Source organism: Bos grunniens, chromosome 14 (genome assembly GCF_055505025.1).
Source record: "Bos grunniens cultivar Pamir isolate PY7600 chromosome 14, Bosgru_T2T1.0, whole genome shotgun sequence".
Classification (NCBI taxonomy): Eukaryota; Metazoa; Chordata; class Mammalia; order Artiodactyla; family Bovidae; genus Bos; species Bos grunniens.
The window spans coordinates 46,892,215-46,912,763 of record NC_141178.1 but is presented as its reverse complement, the minus strand read 5'-3'; the positions used below and the strand labels follow the sequence as shown (position 1 = coordinate 46,912,763).

Genomic DNA, 20,549 nt, shown 5'->3' with positions numbered 1-20,549 from the left:
AAATGACAAAATAGTGTAGAAAAGGAGATGAATGGTGTCTTTTTGTTGTTTAGTCACTAAGTTGTGTCTGACTCTTTTGCGACCCCATGGACTGCGGCCCATCTGGCTCCTCTGTCCATGAGATTTCCCAGGCAAGAATACTGGAGTGGGTTGCCATTTTCTTCTCCAGGGGATCTGCCCAACCCAGAGACAGAACCCGGGTCTCCTGCACTGGCAGGTGGATTCTTTACCACTGAGCCACCTGAGAAGCCTGAATGGTGGGGTAGTTAATACAAAGATGCAAGCATTCTGATCATCCTCAGGTAGATAAACAGAAGTGCCCAACGAAAAGAGAATAGCCAGGTGCCCAGGTACAAAGGTGGTGCCCATAAGTTAGATGCTTGGCAATGAGAAGTCAATTATGAACTTTCCTGGGTTTTGTCTTTCCAGACATTAGGAAAAAAAAAAAAAAAGTGTTAGCCAAGCTATTTACCTACTACCTATTAAAATAGGATGTGTTCCATTTAGTTCTTTTTATAGAGGGGAGATGTCTTTCTTATTTATTTTTGACTTATGAAGATTTTATTGCCAGAGGGAAAAAAGCTGCGCCTGTAAAAAAAAATCTCCACTTTAAATTGTAATGGTCATTGTCACTATCTGTTGAAGGAGATATCAGATTGAAATAAAGTTGTAACTTGAAGCTCGGTGCAAAAGAAAATGCCCCAAATCAATTCTTCATCCACAACCAAGAGAAACGCCTAAATGTTTCAAAATTACAGTGCCGAAAGTATTTCATGTAGAATATTCATCTTAGGAAGAGCCTGTGAAAGGGGATTTTTGTTCTTTTTGATTGAGTCAGTCTCACTAATAATAATGCTTTGGTCCCTCAAAAAGCCCCCGGAAAAGTATTTTTCAATTTACTCATTTGATTTGTTATTCAGTACTTTTTACATTTCTTAACCTTTCTTCCTTCAACTTTTCTCTCACAGTAGTATAATCAAATCGAAATAACCCTAAGGACAAACTTACTTCTCTTTTTTTAATTTGCTGATTTCCCCAGTCCCAATTCCTGTTTATCCAGCCCAAATCCCTAAAAGAAACTGATGAAGGGAAAAAAGAAGGAAGGCTTTGGGATGTCTTTCTACCCCTTAGAGCACATAGTAATCACCATATTCACTGGAGATCAAGAAAGGACAGTTCAGGGTACTCCAGGCCTCTCCCAGCAGCAACCCTTGCCCAGAAGTTTGAGCAATTTATACTGATTCATTTGGACTTACTAGAAATTGGCCTCTCCTCTTTTTTTAACTACATAATTCTTGGCATTGAACTTCTTACTGAAACCATGGGGCAAAAAAATTCTTGAGAAAGTTTTTTCTCTTCTCTATAAATTATTAGGTTATCAAGTGCAATAAAAAATGAGCTTGCAGAGAACACCACTCTGGATATGTGAATCATGAAAGCACCCCCTTCTTGGGGGTGGGGGGCAGAGGAGGGGCAGAAAATCTGTGGGTTTGCCCCTGAAGTGTCCTGAAAGGATATAATCATGGTAACACACATTTTAAATATTTTATTTATGAAAATGTGCCCTAATATATTTCCTTATTTATCCAATGCTTTTTCCTGCTTATATTCACTGCAAGTGGTCTTTTTCTTTTCTTTTCTGTCTCTGTTTCTACTCTGGTGGGGGGCACTTTTCTCTCACTGTTTTAATCCAGGCATCTCAAAACAGGACCCAGTCTTAAAGAATGGATTCCTGAAATGTCCCACCTGTTTAAAGTGGTACCACCTGTTTAAAGTGGCTCCCCCCTCCCCTTAAAATGTTCCCTTTTACCAAAGTCTTCCCTTCTGTTTCCTTCAGTCATCAATAAGCCTTTAGGACACGGCTCACTGCCTTAGAAAGGATGCTTAAACACTGCTGTCACTTTTATTCCTGATGACCATCTTCTGAGGCAGCCACTGTTACTACCCCATTTTGTAGATGGGGAAAGTGAGGCTGAGGGGAGTTGCATAGTCACCAGTCTGTGGGGGGTGTGCCTGAGCTTGGATCCCAAGGTAGCTTCTGCAGACTTTCAGGTTCACATTATAAGCTAGGACATTGCCTCCTTTCCTTTAAAACGACCTCATTTGCTGGCAGCTTTGTAAAAGACCTTGACTCAGGTCTGGCTTCCAGCAGATACCCAACTCCCAAGAAGCTGGGTCCCCAAAACTGGCCTAAGTGGGCTTCCCGGGTGGCTCAGATGGTAAAGAATCTGCTTCCAATGCAGGAGACCTGGGTTCGATTCCTGGGTCGGGAAGGTTCCCTGGAGAAGGGAATAGCAGCTCACTTCAGTACTCTTGCCTGGAGAATCCCGCAGGTAGAGGAGCCTGGCAGGCTACAGTCCTTGGGGTCACAAAGAGTCAGACAAAACTGAGCAACTAACACGCACACGAAGTGCCTTTAGCCACCATGACAAGGTTTCCTGTCACTAGTTACTCCCAAGTACTCCTTTAATCAGAGATCCTTGATGCCAGGGAAAGCTCCTGCCAGCTTCTGCCACTGAAGACTGGATCCTGAGGGCTGGATCCCCCACCGGGATATGAACAAAAGCCCCAGAAAATCCTGCTAGAAACCAGTTCTCCAGAGTTTGGGTTCGGTTTAGTGCAACACAGGAAACCATGCTCCCCCACTTCCCTCTCACCTCCTAAACTCCAGCTATATTTTCTCTCTCTGGTAAGTGAACTGCCTTTTGATTTCATAAAATAATGGACACACCCCAAATTGGGCATTTGTTTAGTTTCATCCTTCACACTTTTCTAAATTTTTAAGGTTCTACAAAGAGAATGCTCCTCTGTAAAAAGACCTGCATTTAAAAACCCTGTGATGGGTTTCCCCAGTTATTACTTCCTGTGAAAATTGCGGGTGGCTGGATCAAAAGTCTATATAAACATTAAAAAAAAAAAACAAAACTCTCCTGAAATACAAATCAGTGCCAGTTAGACCCAAGACTCATCCCTACTTTGGATGTGTTGGCTGTAGGGAGTTCTTGAACTACTTGCAATTGTTAGCACTGTAGTGTCTTTTAGGCTGGAGAAATTCTCGTGTGTGTGTGTGTGTGTGTGTGTGTGTGTGTGCGTGTGTAAGAAAGAAGTGCGCCTATATTGCTTTGAAGAGTGTATACCTTTCTTTCCACGTGGCCCTGACCCCAAAAGACTATTAAGGGCCTTACAAGCCTCTAGTCCCTGGCTTCCAAAGAACCCTTGCCTTACGAAGAGGAATCAGAATCAGAGAAAAGCAGAGTTATACTTAAAATTGCAGCGATCCAAACCTGATCAACCCCTCCGCCTCCAACAATGACCCAATTCCCACACAGAGCCAAAGGGCAGCTTTAAATTAATTCCCAGACCAAACAGCCACGGGCAAAAAGACCACGTTTTGACGCCCCAGGGCACTTTTCACAATGCGTTTTATTATTCATAAAAAAATAAATTTATTTACATTTGCTAATTATTGTGGTAGTGCTGCCTGGGGCAGCGGCGCCTTCCGCCGCATCATGGTCTCTAGTACGGAACAGCCTCCGCGCCCCATCCCGCCCGGAGGAAGAATGGGGGCGCCGAGAGGTGGAGTCGGAGGCGGGTGCCACCCGAGGGGGAAACCAGGTGGGGACAGTTGGGAGTGAGGGGTGGGGAGGGGGCCTGCAAGTAGGTGTGGGAGGAGGGAGCAGAGGGAGGTGCCCAAGCAGACGCAAGCCAGGTCGGTGAGGAGAGGCGGATGGGAGGCTCAAGCCTTAGAAGGGGAGGGGGCACACCTAAGCCTGGTTAAGGGGAGATGCTCGCCTCGGGGAACGGAGGGGCGTCACTGGCCCCCGGAAGCACGACCGCAGGGAGCGCTCCGGGCAGACCCGGTAGGGTGGGTCTCTGCGATCGCGCTCCCACCTCTCCCCAAACTGGCAGGGCATCGTGCGTCCGGCCCAGAGGGAGCAACCCTGTGCGATACAATTCTGGCCCAGGTGTGCCGCGCTCCTCTCTTTGCAACTTAAAAACACACCCCGATGTAGGGTCTGGCGTGAAGACTTCGGTCTTTGAAGCCGGTTGTCCAGAGCGCGTTCTGACCATGGTCTAACCGTGAGAAGCCTGGGCAGTGCAAAGTCGTGCCATCACACGGTAGATCTGGCTCAGTTTGGAAACTAACCCCTAGGCGGCTGCGCGCTGGGCTCTGACTGTACCGCGGGGGTAGTCTATACAGCTAAAGCCCGAGGCTTGATCTGGGTCCGCGTGTAGTGTCGTCGCCCAGACCCTCGGCAGCAGAGCCAGCCGTCTGCGCCCTGCGATGCCAGGCTCACTGCCGACACCTGGGAACTGCCCACCCCCACCCCTAACCCCCCCAACGCCCGCCACCTGTCCAGTTCACGGTCCTGGCTGGGGGAGTCTGGGAGAATCCAATGGAACGTTCTTCCCGTTCTTGGGGCTTCTCACACTGTCTCCCTCCTCCCCAAATCCGTGTGCTCAACCAACAATTCCAAGTGAGTTAGAGTTCGGTCTAGGCGGTGGTCCCACATAATCTGTTGGCCGCGGAGACTTCTTTGGTGTCAGAGTCGGGTCGTCCCGAGACCACAAATGGCCACGTCTGTAAACCAGAAAGAACATCAGATACCGGAGAAACGATCATTTCAAACCGAAACCGCTCTCCAAAAGAAACCCCGGGATATCCCTGGCTTTGTGTAGCTCCGATTTTATCAGTATTCTGGGAATTTTTCGCGTCTTCTCTCTAAACCAAGACTTCAATTTTACTGGATTTTGATCACGTAAGAAGGGAGTTTTCCGTTCCTGCTGTCCTCGCGGTGATTCCGAGAAATTTGCATGAATTTGGGATTTTGTGGCTTAGTTCCCTTCCCCCCAAACACACACACACACACACACACACACACATACACACACACACACACACCCATCAGCCATTCACTCCAAGAAGGAACTGGGATATGATCTTTCTCAAGCCGGGAGAGTTGGCAGGTCGGAGAGGGACTTTCCAGACAAATCCCGTTTGGGGAAACCTCTGCTATTCAAGAATTGAAAAAACCCAAAGGCTTTTAAAAAGGTCTCGGTCTTCCCTCCCTCCTTTCAGAAAGTAGGGCTGGTTGATTTAAACCTGTCAGACTCTTATCTGGAAAAAGATAGGAAGGGAGACTTTTCGTTCTATCTGCAAAGGGACAGTGGACTCCAATGGAACGTAGATTTACCCCGGAAGCAGGATATTAGCCATAGTGATAGTAACCATCAACCGGCAAAAGCGTCACGCACAATGATCAGACTGATGCAAACACAGAAGGGTGGATGGTTCTCTTCCAGGAAAACGACTGGCTCCTCCCGTGACTTGGGAGAACAAACTGGCCTCCTCACCACCCCTACCAGACCTCCCCCCGCCCCACTTCGGGTTCTTCCCAGCGGCCAGACTCTGCCGGGCGCCGGGAAGCGCGCTGGGCATCACTCGACCGCCCCGGCCCGGGCCTCGCGCGCGGCGCTTACCAGGTTCACCGGGTGCACGTAGCCGTTCTCGTAGCGGTCCTCCTGCAGCAGCTGCCGCAGGTGCGCGATGTAACTGGAAGCCAGCCGGAGCGTGTCCAGCTTAGAAAGCTTGGTATCGGGGGGCACCCAGGGCAGGCTGGTCTTGAGTCTGGAGAAGGCTTTGCTCAGCACGCGCATCCGGGCGCGCTCTCGGGCGTTGGCCGCGTTCCTCTGAGACTGCTTGCACTCGGCCGCCGAACCCTTGGGCGGGAGGGGCTTCTTGCCGCCGCCCCCAGCCACCCGAGGCCGCTTCCTCTTGCAGCCTCCCGCGCCGCCCGCCGCGCCCAGTGCACAGCGCTCCTCCTCGCCGTCGGGGTCATCCTCCTCCGCAGACGAGTTGTCGCTGGGCGACACGTAGCTGCGCTCGGCGCCGCGGAGGGACGGCCTCTTGGAGACGGGGACCGGGTACCCTCGCTGCAGTCCCTGCAGCTCCATCTCCTCGGGGTCGCTCACCGAGCCGGTGGACATCGTTGCGTCCCCGCGCCCCAGCTTTCCTCCCCCAGGCCAGTCTCGCGGCCTCCGCCTTCCGCTCCCTCGCGGAGGCGGGGGCCAGGCTGAACTCCGCAGGCGACGAGAGATCTGGGTCGTGAACCGCGGAGCCCCGAGACTGATCCGGGAGAGCGTGACCGAGAAGTCGGCGCCTGGGCCCAGCCTCGGCGCTCACTACCGCGCACCGCGCGTTTTGACCGGACTATTTATTCTGTACTCCTCGGAACAAACCACCCCGGCAAAGAAGAGGGGGTGGGAAAGGGGGGCAAGAGGTGGGGCGGGGGCGTGGAATGGGTGGGGACCGCTTTTCAGAGTGCCGAGAATCTGCCGGTGGGGGCGGGGAAGGGGAAGTCTCTTGAACTCGGATCTGGACCCCTGGGCTCGAGGGACCCATCACTGCGAGATGAGTGCTCCTGGGTGAGTGAAGGAGGGGACCTTGTTCGTACCCAGGTACCCACTTCCACCCTCTACTGATCTTAACGGAGGCGAAGATCGCCGGACACTTGGAAACCCCAGGATCTCGACCTCTGCGTCCTTCCCCTCTTGTCAGCCGAAATGTATTTTCCAAGTTCATCACTCATAATGTATGACTGCTAGTCAAGCCCGGCCCGACAAAAGCGTAAGAGCTAAACAAGCAACACCGAACAATGGGCGAATTACCTCTCATTTTCCTCCCCTCTTTTCCTTAAACGTCGCAGTTTGATTTACAAAGCACTTTCATCTACAGTGGTTCGTTTCCTTTTCCAACATCTGTGACTTAAATATTATTATCTCCACTTTGCAGAACTTGAAGCTAAGCCGCAGAGATGGATGTTAAGTAAAGGACCCCATATCGACGGGCTGGTAAGCAGAATATGGACTCAAAATCCGTGTGTAGAATCCCAGGCCCCTCGGTATTTCTGTCGCACAGCACAGGATGCTCTGCGTCTGTTTTCTGCTATCTGGGGAGTTCCACGCGTTAATTCTGTTTTCAACACCAGAGTGCGGTAAGCTAGAGGGGTCCTGCCCGCGCTCTGAGTTACAGTCTAGGGAATCGATGACTATTTTCGATGGTGTGTTGAAGAGCACGCTCCTGGATTCAGCATGCAAAGTCAGCACAACCATCCAAAGTAAAACAAAACAAACAAGAAACCACGATAAAACAGCACCCAGAAGTATGCCCCTCAAAGGAGACAAGGCATAACTGCGGTCTCCTTGTTTGCTAACTGGGAGAGCCTTGGCAATACGTGGTCTGGGACTGTGTGCTTCATTTTGGGAGTGGACATCAATGGCCAGCTGTTGAGTGCCTGCAGTGTCAGGCACTGGATTAGGCGTCCGGTGCACCCCTTGAGTAATTAAAACTGAAACAACAGCAAAATAATTAAAATTCTGTGAGTGGGTTTGGGTTGGCCGTGCCATTCTGCACTGAGGAAACTTAGTAGTCACACCCGAATTAGGTATTTACCGTCCTTTCCCTACAAGCCTACAGCCAAGCTGAGAGAAGCTTAAGGAGACAGATGGGCAGTAGACCCGGGACGGTGCGGGCAGAGGCGCAGGCCAGCCTCGCCCCGCCGACTCCTCCAGCAGAACAAATGCGCCGGGCTTGGTGCCTGAAATGCCGCAACAGGTGGCTGGCCAGGGCTGACTTCATCACTCAGGCATCATCGTTCCACCTTCGTCTCCCAGGCCAGGCCTCCCTGTGGGGATGTTTTGCCAAACCTCTCCCGCTCGCCCCGTTTGCAGAGGTTTTCTCCCGATATATTTTGCCATTTTGGGGAGAGGGTGGTGGTGGCGGGGGTGGGGGTGGGGGTGGGGGTGGCGAGAGCTGGGGGAGGGTCTCCTCTGAGGTCAGTTGAGTAAAACGCTCGCTCTCAGTTCTCTCGGTGCTGGGAAAAGTCAAGGAATACTTGACAGAGCTAGAAATCTTTCCTGGACCGCTGCTTGAACTTGAACTTGACTCTAGGTGCTGGGAGAAGGAGGGGAAGGAGGGGCGGTTGGGGAGAGGAGAGAGAAGGGAGGGTGGCAGGGAAAGGGGAGCAAAAAGATGTAAAGGGAAGATCTCAGGCCGCTTTTTGCACCGCCTATTGATGACCTGAAGCTATCAGTATAAATACAGAGCCTCATACATTAGAGGCAGGCATATAGGTTTTAAAAAACGGGATTGTTTATACAGGTGCAGAACAAAGTCTTTCTTTGGAAAAGATTAATGGCAGGGAGACCGCTAGATTTTCTCTAAACAGTCACAAAAACTGTACCCAGCCTCAACGCCAAGCAGGTCATGGCCAGTTTCTTTTTCTTGAAGAAACTGCCTGACCCCAACTATTCATGTTGTTGTTGTTGTTGTTTTAAAACTAGCTCTTTCCTGTTTTTTTTTTTCCCCCTTCCTTCCTACTTTCTTTTCTTCCATCCTTCCCATCCTTCTTTTTCCCTTACTCCCTCTGATCTCTTTCAAGACATATAGCCATTTCCTCTATTTTCCCATTATTTTATTTTCATTTTCCCTTTCCCTCCATTTCTTTCTAATTATATTTTTATTCTTTCATTCTTTTTTTTTTCAAGTCGCAGACTCCTAATGAAGATTAAGAAATGTATCTTCATATACACTGCATGTTAGTATATAACTGCAGTTTGCTTTAACAGGTTTGTAATGACATCTGATATTATACTTTCAAAATGCTTTTACTTTTCCTTCTCTCTCAGTGATTACAAAAACCTCATAAGCTGAACAGTGCTAATATAATATCTGTTTTGAAAAACCAGTTGTTTTGATTGTTTCAGCAAGTCCCCATACACTGCAAATAAAAAAATGAAACCTTTACTTTTGTATTTTAAAAACAAGCACACTGAAAACAATTCCTATCTGCCCATGCTAATAACCTTTGAGATTTGTAACACAAATATACAGGTTTCTATGGTATATATTGATGATTTTGAAATTCTTTTAAGATGTTTTTTTAAGTATGCAGTGGGAGGTGGGTTAAAGTTACATTATCAAACATTAAATACATTTAATAATGGTTAAAACATTAATAATCCCAGCTCTCCTGCTTATTAACTGTATGACCTTTGGCAATTTTTTTTTCAAGGCCCAGATTACTGATATATAATATGAAATATCTATCTTGTTGTGAGGAAGGGGGAGTCTATGAGTAATTGCCTGGGCCACAGCCTGATGCATGAGAAAAAAAATCAATAAATGCTAGTTATTTTTATTACTATGAATTGTGTGATGCCCAACATCACACATCTAATAAGTGTCAGGGTCCAGAACTGACCCAGGGTTTGTAAGCAAGGGCTTGTTCTGGGTTTCAGGCAGCACCAGAGGTTTCTTTTCTTTAACTGCAGGCTTCTGTGGTTCAAGTGCGTGGTCCTATTACCTGACATTTCCCCCAGGCCTCAGAAAAGACCTCACTGAGAGGAACTAATGGGACTACATTAGAGACTTTCTTTCCCCACGTTTTCTCCCCATAAAGCCACAGCAATTCTCCCAGTCTCCCTTGCCCTATTTGAAAACTGCTAAATAAATAAATATAAATAAAACTCCTAAATCAGTTACTGAAAGGGTTAAATGAAATTGTGGGGAAGCAACACACTAAGTGTAACACTTAGTGCTTAATTTGCTGAAATATAAAATTCGCAGACTCTGGTTTTCTAAAAAGAAAGAATGAGGTCACAGGCCACAGGAAAGGCCATTTAATGCCACACACCCACCCTTTCCACCCCCGAAGTAGGTACCAAGGGCATTTAATGCCACATTACTCCAAAGTAAGTGCTGGAGGAAGAAGTTTGAGGCTGTGCAGATCAAATAGTTGAGAGTTTAGGGAGAGTAGGGACTGTGTCTATACTCTTGGACACCAAGTCAAAGCATGTACAAAGTAGGTGCTTAAGAAATGGGAATGCATTTCCCATATGATTTTCCTGGTGGTGTCTCCCCAGATACTCTTGATGTTCTGGGTTGTCCTGTTGGCTGAACAAATTGCCTGTTTCTTTGATCTAGAAAAATAAGAGTCTAGACCAACACTGGCTAATATTATTGATGTCACCAGCCACATGAGGCAACTGAGCACTTGGAATGTGGCTAGTCATGTCCAGTATTGTAAAATACACACTGGAGATTGAAGACAATGTGAAGAAAAGATGTAAAATATCTAATATTTTAAAAACTATATGTCAAACAATGATAATGTTTTGATATATTGGGTTAAAGGAAGTATATTATTAACAATAATTTTCCATGGCTTTGTATTTTTATAATGTGGCTACTAGACATTGGGATTTACAGATGTGGCTCGCATTATATTTCTCTTGGATAATTCAGGGATTAACGATGCAATTGTGCATTGAGTGTCTAGTGTTTGCTGTGGCAGGTGTTGGTGAGCCCGACTCCCGCCCACTCGGAAGGCACATTCTCGTGGGAAAAAGCACCATAATGCGGGAAGCACGTCTGCTCTCACTAACTTCTGTCATCTCGCCTGCACCCTCTACGTGTACCCTACCCCATCTAATAGGTCCAACCCCAGAACACGGGGAGAAATGCTTCCGGTGGTTTTGGGCTTCTGGTGGGTTTGAATTTCCGCAGCGCTTCTCACGGGGAAAAGTTACATGGAGGCATCTGTTCCGCAGGTAGTTTGGGTCACCCCACAGACAGCGGATGCCAGGGCTCCGGATGCCCAGTTCCTTGGTCTTTTCAGAACATCCCTGGATACAAAGTACGACGTCCACGCGTGGGAGGCTCAGGGTCTGGCAGTGTGCAAGTCACGTGGAGCACAGGTCATGTGGTATACGGTTACACGGTGGGGCGGGACAGTCACGTGGGGAGCATAGTGTTGCCATGTTTCTTTGTCTCGCGAAGCCGGGGAGCTGATTGGGCTCATCCAGCGTGTTCCCACGCTCCCTGACCCGGAAGGAAAGGAACGCTCCTCACTTGGACCCTGACGGCCACGTGGTCAGGTGCCTGTGGGAACTGTGGGGCCTGCGAGTTGAGTCTTCTGTTGTTCCTAAGGCAATCGGTCCTCCGCCAGTTATTTATCCAAGATTTGCTGCTAGATTTTTGCCTCTGTGGAGTTCCGTGAGACCTTAGCCCTTTAGAGAGGCTGGGCCTGGACAGGTCAGGTTTTCGGAGTCTGAAAGTGGAAAAACTGGAGTTAAGAATGAAAAAGGAAATAGGGAATGTGATCAGACCCAGAGACCTGATTTTCTCTGCCATTTAGGACAGAAGAAAAAAAAAAAAGTCCTCAGTAATTTGTCTTGATAACTAAAATGCAGGTGACTTTGAAATAGATTTTTTTAAAAGCTATACGTGTGGGCACTAACCAATATTTCTACAAACTCCAGGTTAGGACTAGAAAGCTGCGGGCCTCCTACAGATGGACTTTCCAGATGGCTTGGCTGTAAAGAACCTGCCTGCCAAGCAGGAGAGGCAGGTTCCATCCCTGGGTTGAGAAGGTGTCCTCTGGAGGAGAGAATGGCAACCCACTCCAGTATTTTTGCCTGGATAATCCCATGGACAGAGGAGCCTGGTAGGCTACAGTCCATGGGGTCGCTGAGAGTAGGACAGGACTTGGCTACTGAACAACAACAACAAATTCCTGCAAACGACTTTGAATTCTCCATTAGCAGAGTTAAGCAGCCAGCCCAGCTCTCAGGAGGAAACACATGGCGATGGCTTGGCCCCTGGAGGTTTGTCTGCAGAATTCCTGGACTTCACTTATTTGGAGGATCCTGAGACACAAGTTGGTCTGCGCTGTGATTCATGGGTCTGACAGAAGTCTTATTTTTTAAAAACTCTTTGTGACAGCCTTCCATTCTTAGAAGCTGAGTCTCTAAGAAGTTTTTCTTTTACTGTTGATTTTTATTGGCAATACTTTGAAACTGTGACAATGCTACATTTCCAAAACATCCCTTGAAACGTAGAGGGTCTCTGGTATGTTGCCCCAAGCCTTGGATTTAACTGTGGAGTTAACCTAAAAGAAGATGACATCCTGCCATGTGGCATGTACTGGAAAGAGGCCCCTCTGCTGTGGACATTAGGAGATCTCTGCCTATCACCTCAGTGGCCTTGGGACACTTGCTGGCTGCCTTGGAGCTCTTTCTCTGTGTATAGCCCACCAACCAGGTGGCGGTGAGGGGAACTGCAAACCCATGTGTAAGCTTCCCTGGAAAGTGCAGAACATTGTACAAGGTCAGTTATTACATTGCTGTCTTCATTCTCTTTCCTAGGGACTCATCTTTGTCCTACCCCCTTCTCTCAATTGTGAGCCCTGCTCCGTGTCACCCTCATGTTAGCAGCCCTCTACCCTCTACCCCCTTCCCCTCAGCGTCTCATCCCCTATTGAACATCAAGTGAAAACTAAATGCCGCCTGGCGCCAGAGGAAGTTGTCCTGTAATAGATACTTCGTGGTGTCAGAGAGCAGGGATCCTGTGCACTTTGTCAACCAGTCCCTTAAAGTCTTCTGTAAAAGGGAGCCTGGCTTATTTACATACAAACTTTGTCTCCCTGGCCCTAAGTCCCTCTCACCTCCAATTCTAAAATGAGCTCCCATAGGGATCAGAGAAAAGGGAGGTGTTTGGGGCAATGTGCGCACTTTTCCTGAATGTTTTGTCCTTTGGATTATTTGTGCTGCTCTGCCCAATTAGCAAGGATAATGAGCCAGTTAGCAGGGGGAAAACGCTGCCCTCTTTAAGTTTCAAAGACGAACTCCTTGAGGATGTTGGAAACAGAAGTAGATAAGGAATCTTCATGCCTGTTTCATCACTCTGTCCCTATTTCTTCTTAAATTGCCACATTTAGGCAACTTCCTTTAGAGAGGAGAGTAGCAGAATTAAAATTAATAAGAAAACAAAAAGACTAAATTGTCAACTCAGTGATGACAGAGACTGTGCCTTGTTCATCTGGGTATTCCCCCTGTCTGTAACAGACAGTACCTAAGTATTTGATCATTGAAAACATTGAAAAACACAGGAACCCGATCTAATCTTCACCCGTAATTACTGGAAGACATACTCAAACCATTATTTGCCCTTCACTTAACCAACTCAATTTACTCCTGTGTGCTCTGCCCCACTATCAGTACTTACAGAGATCCAATTACATTTCTGATTACCTGAATGGATTTATGGAAACTATTTTCTGTTTTTGAATGTAGCTTATATGTCAGTTTACTCATAATGTAGTTGCCACAATCTGAGTGTTAATTCTAAATAATTGAAGAATTATGTTTATTATAAACATCCCAGCAATGAAATTTCTCCTTATAAAAATGAAATCTGGCTTTAAATAGTATCAAGAATTTTTTTTCCTGATTGAAAAAAATTCAGAATTTTTATAAAATTTCAGAGGGTCATAGATCTATAAAGCCTCACATTAAACCTTTATCATAGTGTAAGGGGAGAATGGAGCCCTGAAAGGCCCACACATTTAATGGGTGAGCAGAGCAGGGGATTCAGAGAAAGTAAGGCCATCATCAGAGAGGTGAGAGGAAAACCAAGATTACTGGTTTTGAAAGCAAGGGAGGGGTTTCAGGAAATAATGGGTGGGGACTTCCAGTTGAGGTGGTATGGTAAAGTCACGTTTTGAAGCTGCCCTTGTGCTCCAAGCACATGGCAATGAGTTAAAGTGTAAAAATAGGAAACTCGAAAGGCGCAGCCAGGTTCAAGAGCAAGAAAAATACCCCTGTGAACCAGGAGTAGAACAGAAACTGAATGTTGAGTGCAGTTGGAGCTCCTGGCAGATCCTCCAGGCAAGAGCATCCAGGAGTTGAGTTCCTTTGCAGAAAGGGGGAACATCATTGTCCCCTGTGAGGAGGGGGACTGGTGTGGGTCACTACTTAAATTAGGATGGAGGTCCACCTTAGTGAGTGCAACCACCAAGGAAACAAAGAAAGCAAGCCCAGCTAGCCTACTGGCTCTGTGACTGAATCAGTTTCATTTTTTTTTTTTTTTTCTCTCTTAATTGTGGGTCGCTTTTTCCTGCTTCTTTGCATGCTTTGGTGCCTTTTGTTTGGAGGGCAGCACACATTGTGAATTTTGCCTGTTGGTGCTGGATTTCTATGTATTCTTATAAATACTATCAATATTCGTTCTGGGATGCAGTTACTTGGAAATAGTGTAATCCTTTTCAGTCTTGCTATTCAGATGGCTCGGTAGAAGGAATCAACGGTGCTCATTCTAAGTTAATTCTTCCCCATACTGAGGGAAGACTCTTCTGAGCACTCAGCCCGAAGCCCTGTGCATAATGGAGGCTTTCCAGTCTGGCTGGAGCATGTGTTATTCCTGGCCCTGTATCCCTACCTGACTCTGTTCCCTTTAATCTTTTTTGGTGAGAGTTCCTTCAACCTCTGGTAGTTTCCTCCTGTGCTTGTGCTGCTCCACTGAAAACTCCAGGGGGACCTCCTGCAGATCTCTGGAGTTCACCCTCTGGGCCCCTGCCTTCTCTCTGGTCTTCTGTTGGGTGGATTCTAGCTGCCTCGTTCTCCCCACTATCTTGGCTCTGGCTTCTCCACTCAGGGGTCTGCCTGGGTTCTCCCTTTCTGCTGCTCACTTTGGAAACATCTATGATGGCAAGATCTGGGGCAACGGCAATGATTATAGGCCTTTCCTTGTTTCCCATCTCTTAGGGTCCACTGTCCTTTACTGCCTCCTGTCCAATGTTTGGAGAAGCATTGTTTCATCTCTTTTGCCTGTTTTGTGGTTGCTCCAGATGGAAGGGTGAGTCTTATCACTGGAACTCAATTTTGGCCCTAAGTGGAAGTTTTTGAAATTACTCCTTGGTAGGAAACTGGTTTCTTTTTGGTTTGCTTTTAAGGGTTAGAATTGCTTAAGCATGCTTATGTTTTGAGGAAAAATTAAAGATGTTAAAAATATGAGAAACAGGAGTTCCCCAGAGGAGGTGGAAGGAGATGGGAAGGTAGCTTTGATGAGCATAAAATACACCTCTTTGCCTGAAATGAGTTGAAACTAAATAATGTAGGATGCCACTGTAGATCAGGAATGGTTTCTCATAGGAAGTTAAGAGGTTAGCCCCTGTGAGTAGGAATGAGGTATTGAGGTTAACAGAGGTGGGGAATGTGAGGAGTAACCTTTTGGAGAATAGAATAAAGGACTGAGTAGGTGTAAGACCAAGTGTTTCAAAGACTGTTAAGGGCCCTGATGAGGGACTTTCCTGGTGGTCCTGTGGTTGAGACTTCCTTCCAAAGCAGGGGCTGTGGGGTTCGATCTCTGGTCAGAGCTAGGATCCCACTGTGCCTTGGGGCCAACTGCTCCCCCCACCCCCCAAACATAAAGCAGAAGCAATATTGTAACAAAGTCAATAAAGATTTTTAAAAGAGCCCACCTAAAATAAAAGAAAAAAGGGACCTGGTGAGTTTGAGCATTTATTCTCATTAATAAATATGAAGTTTTCTAGCATAGTGGTTATTAGAAATAGTTGAATCTTGATAATAAGATGCCAGGTTTACATCTCTGGTAACAAGAAATTGCAAGAATAAGCCGCAAATGGATTCATTATGTTTTGATGAGGTAGAGAGCCAAGTTAGTAATATGGAGTTTAGGGGAGACACTGTTAGGGATTTAGATGAAGCTTCTATAGTTGGGGTCCCGTGGTACACAGGAGGGAGGCAAAAATGAAAGTGTATTTTAATTTTTTTTTTTCTTTTGGGGTTAGTGGAGAGGAAAGGATTTGCAGAGACACAGTACCACTATGTTGCACAAGCTTTGAGGGTGTCACTGACACAGAATTCAATGTGGAAGAACCATATATTCAATTATCATTTATCTATTATTGAGTTTTTAATTGAATATCTGTTTCTTATATTTTTGTAGTTGTGCCTTGGCCTTGCAACCAGAATACATAAATACATGCACATATGCCTACATACATGTAAACTATTCTTCGAAATTTAGGCTACCTGGAGGTATTAGCAGATTTTTTTTCAACATATCCCACAGCAGTTTAGAACACAGCAAATATTGTGTATTTTAAATCAATGATAGGCCCCCTGATGTCTTGATATTAGTTAGAGGGTACTCACTGGCATGTGATAGATAGTTTAATGGGGGAAAAAGGTAGGGTGGGTCGGATTGGTCCCCAAATGCCCTTATTTTCTCACTAGTATTCCTCTACATTTTATATTAAAGATATTGAGTTTAAGAGAGGCAAAGTCCCTTGCTGAGAAATAGTTGAAGGTGAACTCAGACTTCTAGATTAGGAGTCTAGCTCTGCATTTACCATTTCATGCCCATGATGGTTAATTTCGTGTGTCAGTTTGGCTAGGCCACAGTTCCCAGTTACTTGGTCAAATGTTGTTCTAGATGTTTTTGTGAAGGTATTCCTCTCTCTCTTTTGGATGAGCTTCACTTTGAAACAGATAGACTCTAAGTGAAACAGATCATCCTCTATCATGTGAGTGGGCCTTATCTCATCAGTTGACTGTCTTAATAGAAAAAGACTGACCTCCCTAGAAGAAAAAGAGGAGATTCTGCCAGGAGACCGCCTTCAGACTTGGACTTCATCTCTTCCTTCTGTGTCTAGTCTGCTGGCCTACCCTGCAGATAATGTTCTTAACCAAAAACTGTTGAATCTTAAAGAATTTAGTAAGCAAGATAATGTGTACTATCAGGCACTCCTAAATTGGGAGTGTTATAAAGGGATAGTGAATCTCATAGTCTTTGAAATTTAGTCCTTATTTTAGAAGTCGTGGAAAAATGAATCTAGCCAGGAAGGAAACTGCCCCAGGTAACTGTAAGTATCAATGCACTGACTTTTCATGTTTTTTTTTTTTTTTTTTAATAGTATTATGCTACTTGGTTGAAAGATGGTGAATTTAATTACAAAGTTTTCTTTACATTGTTTGGTTGGATGTAACGACTGAGTCTCTTTCTCTAATAGAAATATAAATCTCGTACCATAAAAATTCACCCTTTCCAAATATGTAGTTCAGTGGTTTTTAGTATATTCACAACATTGTGCAATCATTTCCATTATGTATTTCCCAAACATTTTTATCATCCCAAACTGAAACCCCGTAACATTTAGCAGTCACTCTTCACCTCCTGGAAACTTCCCTTCCACAACTCCCGGAAACCGCTGATCTCTCAGTCTCTGTGTATTTGTCTATTCTGGACATTATTACATAAATGGAATCATCTAATTACATCTATAAGCCATCTGTATAGTAAACTATAGACCTTTCCATCTTAGTTTATTTCACTAAGTATAATATTTTTCAAGGTTGATCCATATTTTAACATATATTAGTTCTTCATTTTACACGGATGGATAATATTCTGTTGTGTATATATACCAAATTTTGTTTATCCAATCATCAATTGATGGCATTTGGGTTGTATCCACTTTTTGGCTATTATGAATAATGATGCTATGAATATTTGTGTACAAGGTTTGTGTGAACATGTTTCCAAGCCTCTTGGGTATATATCTAGCGGTGGAAATGCCTGGTTGTATGGTAACTTTGTTTAACTTTTTGAGAATCAGGTTGTTTTCCAAAGTGGCTGTACCATTTTACATTTCCAGAAGCAAAGTAGAAAGGTTCCAATTTCTTTGCATCCTCACCAACACTCTTTATTGTGCTTTTTTCTGATTATAGTCATTCCAGTGAGTGTAAAGTGATGTGTCATTTTGGTTTTGATTTGCATTTTCCTGATGACTAACGATGTTCAACATCTTTTTATGTGCTTGTTGGCCATCTGTATATCTTTTGTGAAGAAATGTCCATTTGTCCATTTTTAAATTGGATTATTTGTCTTTTTGTGGTTGAATTGTAACTATTCTTTATTTATAATAAAGATTAGGATTACTAGAACCTAATCAAATAATATGATTTGCAAATATGTTCTTCCATCCTGTGGGTTTGTCTTTTCATTTGGTAGTATCCTTTAAAGCACAGAATTTTTATTTTGACAAAGTCTATTTTTTTTCTTTGATTGCTTAGGCTTTGGGTGTCAGGTCTAAGAAACCACTGTATAATCTATGGTCACAGAGATTTACCTCTGTTTTCTTATAAGAGTTTTATAGTTTCAGCGTTTATATCTGTCTCTGTGCTTGATTTGTAGTTACTTTTTGTGTATGGTATGAGGTAGAGATCCAAATTCTTTTCTTTTTTTTTGCCTGTGAATATCTACTTTTCCCAGCACCATTTGTTGAAAAGATTGTTCTTTCCTACTTAGATTTGGTCAAGGTCTCCTTGACCAAAATGAATTGAGGAATATGGGAATAATATTTCTTACCAAATAAGGCAATATTTATGGACCCTCAATTCTGTTCCACTAATCTATATGTCTACTTTTATTCCAGTACCGTAAAGTCTTGATTACTGCATCTTTCTAATCAGTCGCTCAGTCATGTCTGACTCTGCGACCCCATGGACTGCAGCACACAAGGCTATCTTTCTAGTAAGTTTTGAAATTGGGGATGTTTTTCAAGATTGTTCTGGTTATTCTGCCTCCCTTGAATTTCCACCTTAATTTTATGATCAGTCTGTTGGCTTTTCAAACAGCCAGCTGGAATTTTGATAGGAATGGCGTTGAGCCTGTAGACTAACTGGGGAAGAGTATTGCCATCTTCGTTTTAAAGCTTCTGACCCATTAACATAGGATATTCATTCATTTAGATATTTGTTACTATCTTTCAACAGTGCTTTGTAGTTTTCAGAGTATAGCCTTTATACTTCATTTGTTAAATTTAGTCCTAAATATTTTTATTTTATTTTTTTATTAATTACTTTTTCTTGGAGTGTAGTTGCTTTAAAATGTTGTGTTGGCTTCTACTACAGAGAAAAATGAATCAGCCATACATAGACATATATCCCCTTCCTTTTTGGACTTCCTTCCAATTCAGGCCGCCACAGAGCTTAAGTAAAGCTCCCTGTACCATGCATGTGGTCCCATCGCTTGTCTGTTCTATAGATCCTGTCAGGAGCGCACTGTATCTGAGTCAGTCCCAGTCTCCTCGTTCCTCCTACCCAACTCCTTTCCCTCTTGTTATCCATGCATTTGTTTCCTACCTTTGTGTCTGTATTTCTGCCTTGCAGATAAGGTCATCTATACCGTTTTTCTAGATTCCATGTATATGTGTTATTTTCCAATATTTGTTTTTCTCTTTCTGACTCACTTCATGCTGTTTGACAGTCTCTAGGTCCATGCACATCTCTACAAATGACCCAGTTTCATTCCTTTTTATGTCTGAATAATATTCCATTGTATACAATAAATGGAATTGTTTTCTTAATTTCCATTTTGGACTGTTCATTACTAGTGTGTATAAATACAATCTATTTTCGCACATTATTCTTGTACCCTGCAACCTTTCTGTACTCTTTTATTAGTTTCAGTGCTTTTATAGTAGATTGCTGAGGATTTTCTGTATGTAAGTTTGTCATCTTCAAGTAGAGATAGTTTTACTTGTTTCTTTCCAATTTGGATGCCTCTTTCTTTCTTCTTCTACCCCCTCATCCCACCTTCCTGCATCGTTCCCTCTCTCTTGCTTTCTTGCATTTTCTTTTTGGTCTAATTGTCCTTGTTAAAATGTTGAAAACAAGAAGTAACAGTGTAAATCCTTCTCTTATTCTTGATCTTAGGGGAAAAGCATTCATTCTTTCATCAAGAAGTATGATCTTTGTTGTGGATTTTTTATAGATGCATTTTTCATATTGAGGATGTATCATTCTATCCCCAAATTTTTTTTTAAATTTTATTTTATTTTTAAACTTTACAATATTGTATTAGTTTTGCCAAATATCGAAATGAATCCGCCACAGGTATACCTGCGTTCCCCATCCTGAACCCTCCACCCTTCTCCCTCCCCTCCCCTCCCTCTGGGTCATCCCAGTGCACCAGCCCCAAGCATCCAGTACCGTGCATCGAACCTGGACTGGTGACTCGTTTCATACATGATATTATACATGTTTCAATACTATTTTCCCAAATTTCCCCACCCTCTCCCTCTCCCACAGAGTCCATAAGACTGATCTATACATCAGTGTCTCTTGTGCTGTCTCGTACACAGGGTTATTGTTTCCATCTTTCTAAATTCCATATATATGCGTTAGTATACTGTATTGGTGTTTTTCTTTCTGGCTTACTTCACTCTGTATAATAGATTCCAGTTTCATCCATCTCATTAGAACTGATTCAAATGTATTCTTTTTAATGGCTGAGTAATACTCCATTGTGTATATGTACCACAGCTTTCTTATCCATTCATCTGCTGATGGGCATCTATATTTTACCATGAAAGGGATTGGATTTTGCAAAACGCTTTTTATGCATCTATTGAGATAATCATGTGAGTGACTTTTTTGTACTTTATTCAATTGATATGGTGAAATAATTGGCTTTTGGATGTTGAACTACCAACTTTACATTCCTGGATTAAATCCTAATTGATCATCACATGTAATTCCTTTTTATATAATGCTGGGTTTGGTTTGCTAGTATTTTATTTGTTGCTGTTGTTCAGTCACTAGTCTTGTCTGACTCTTCATGACCCCATAGACTGCAGCATGCCAGTCTTCCTTGTCCTTCGCTGTCTTCCGGACTTTGCTCA

At 44.4% G+C, this 20,549-nt stretch overlaps 1 protein-coding gene and 1 long non-coding RNA gene across 5 annotated transcripts in view; one reads left to right on the top strand and one right to left on the bottom strand.

Moving 5' to 3' along the window:
• Positions 1-3,405: 3,405 nt before the first annotated feature.
• MSC (musculin) lies at positions 3,406-5,988 on the bottom strand. Its single transcript, XM_086336565.1, has 2 exons — positions 5,482-5,988; positions 3,406-4,582 (listed from the first exon to the last, which is right to left on the bottom strand). The coding sequence occupies exons 1-2, from the start codon at positions 5,986-5,988 to the stop codon at positions 4,496-4,498; spliced, it is 594 nt and encodes a 197-aa protein (XP_086192691.1). The 3' UTR covers positions 3,406-4,495.
• Positions 5,989-6,303: 315 nt separating this feature from the next.
• The window catches only part of LOC147359365 (uncharacterized), a 75,047-nt gene continuing 60,801 nt past the window's right edge, over positions 6,304-20,549 (top strand). For 2 of the 4 annotated variants that reach the window (XR_015140739.1, XR_015140740.1), the window contains exons 1-6: positions 6,489-6,628; positions 6,794-6,852; positions 8,548-8,628; positions 10,612-10,758; positions 11,323-12,169; positions 14,605-14,695. This is a non-coding gene — a long non-coding RNA (uncharacterized LOC147359365). Of the gene's footprint in view, positions 6,427-6,488; positions 6,629-6,793; positions 6,853-8,547; positions 8,629-10,611; positions 10,759-11,322; positions 12,170-14,604; positions 14,696-18,299; positions 18,398-20,549 lie in introns of those variants that run through there. The other 2 variants (XR_015140742.1, XR_015140741.1) reach the window with 2 other exon arrangements.

Excerpts from the sequence above, each read along its gene's own strand:
- MSC (XM_086336565.1), bottom strand. The coding sequence starts at position 5,988 with ATGTCCACCGGCTCGGTGAGCGACCCCGAGGAGATGGAGCTGCAGGGA. Across the intron at positions 4,583-5,481 it reads ACGTGCACCCGGTGAACCTG|ACGTGGCCATTTGTGGTCTC; the intron begins GTAAGCGCCGCG and ends TCTGGTTTACAG.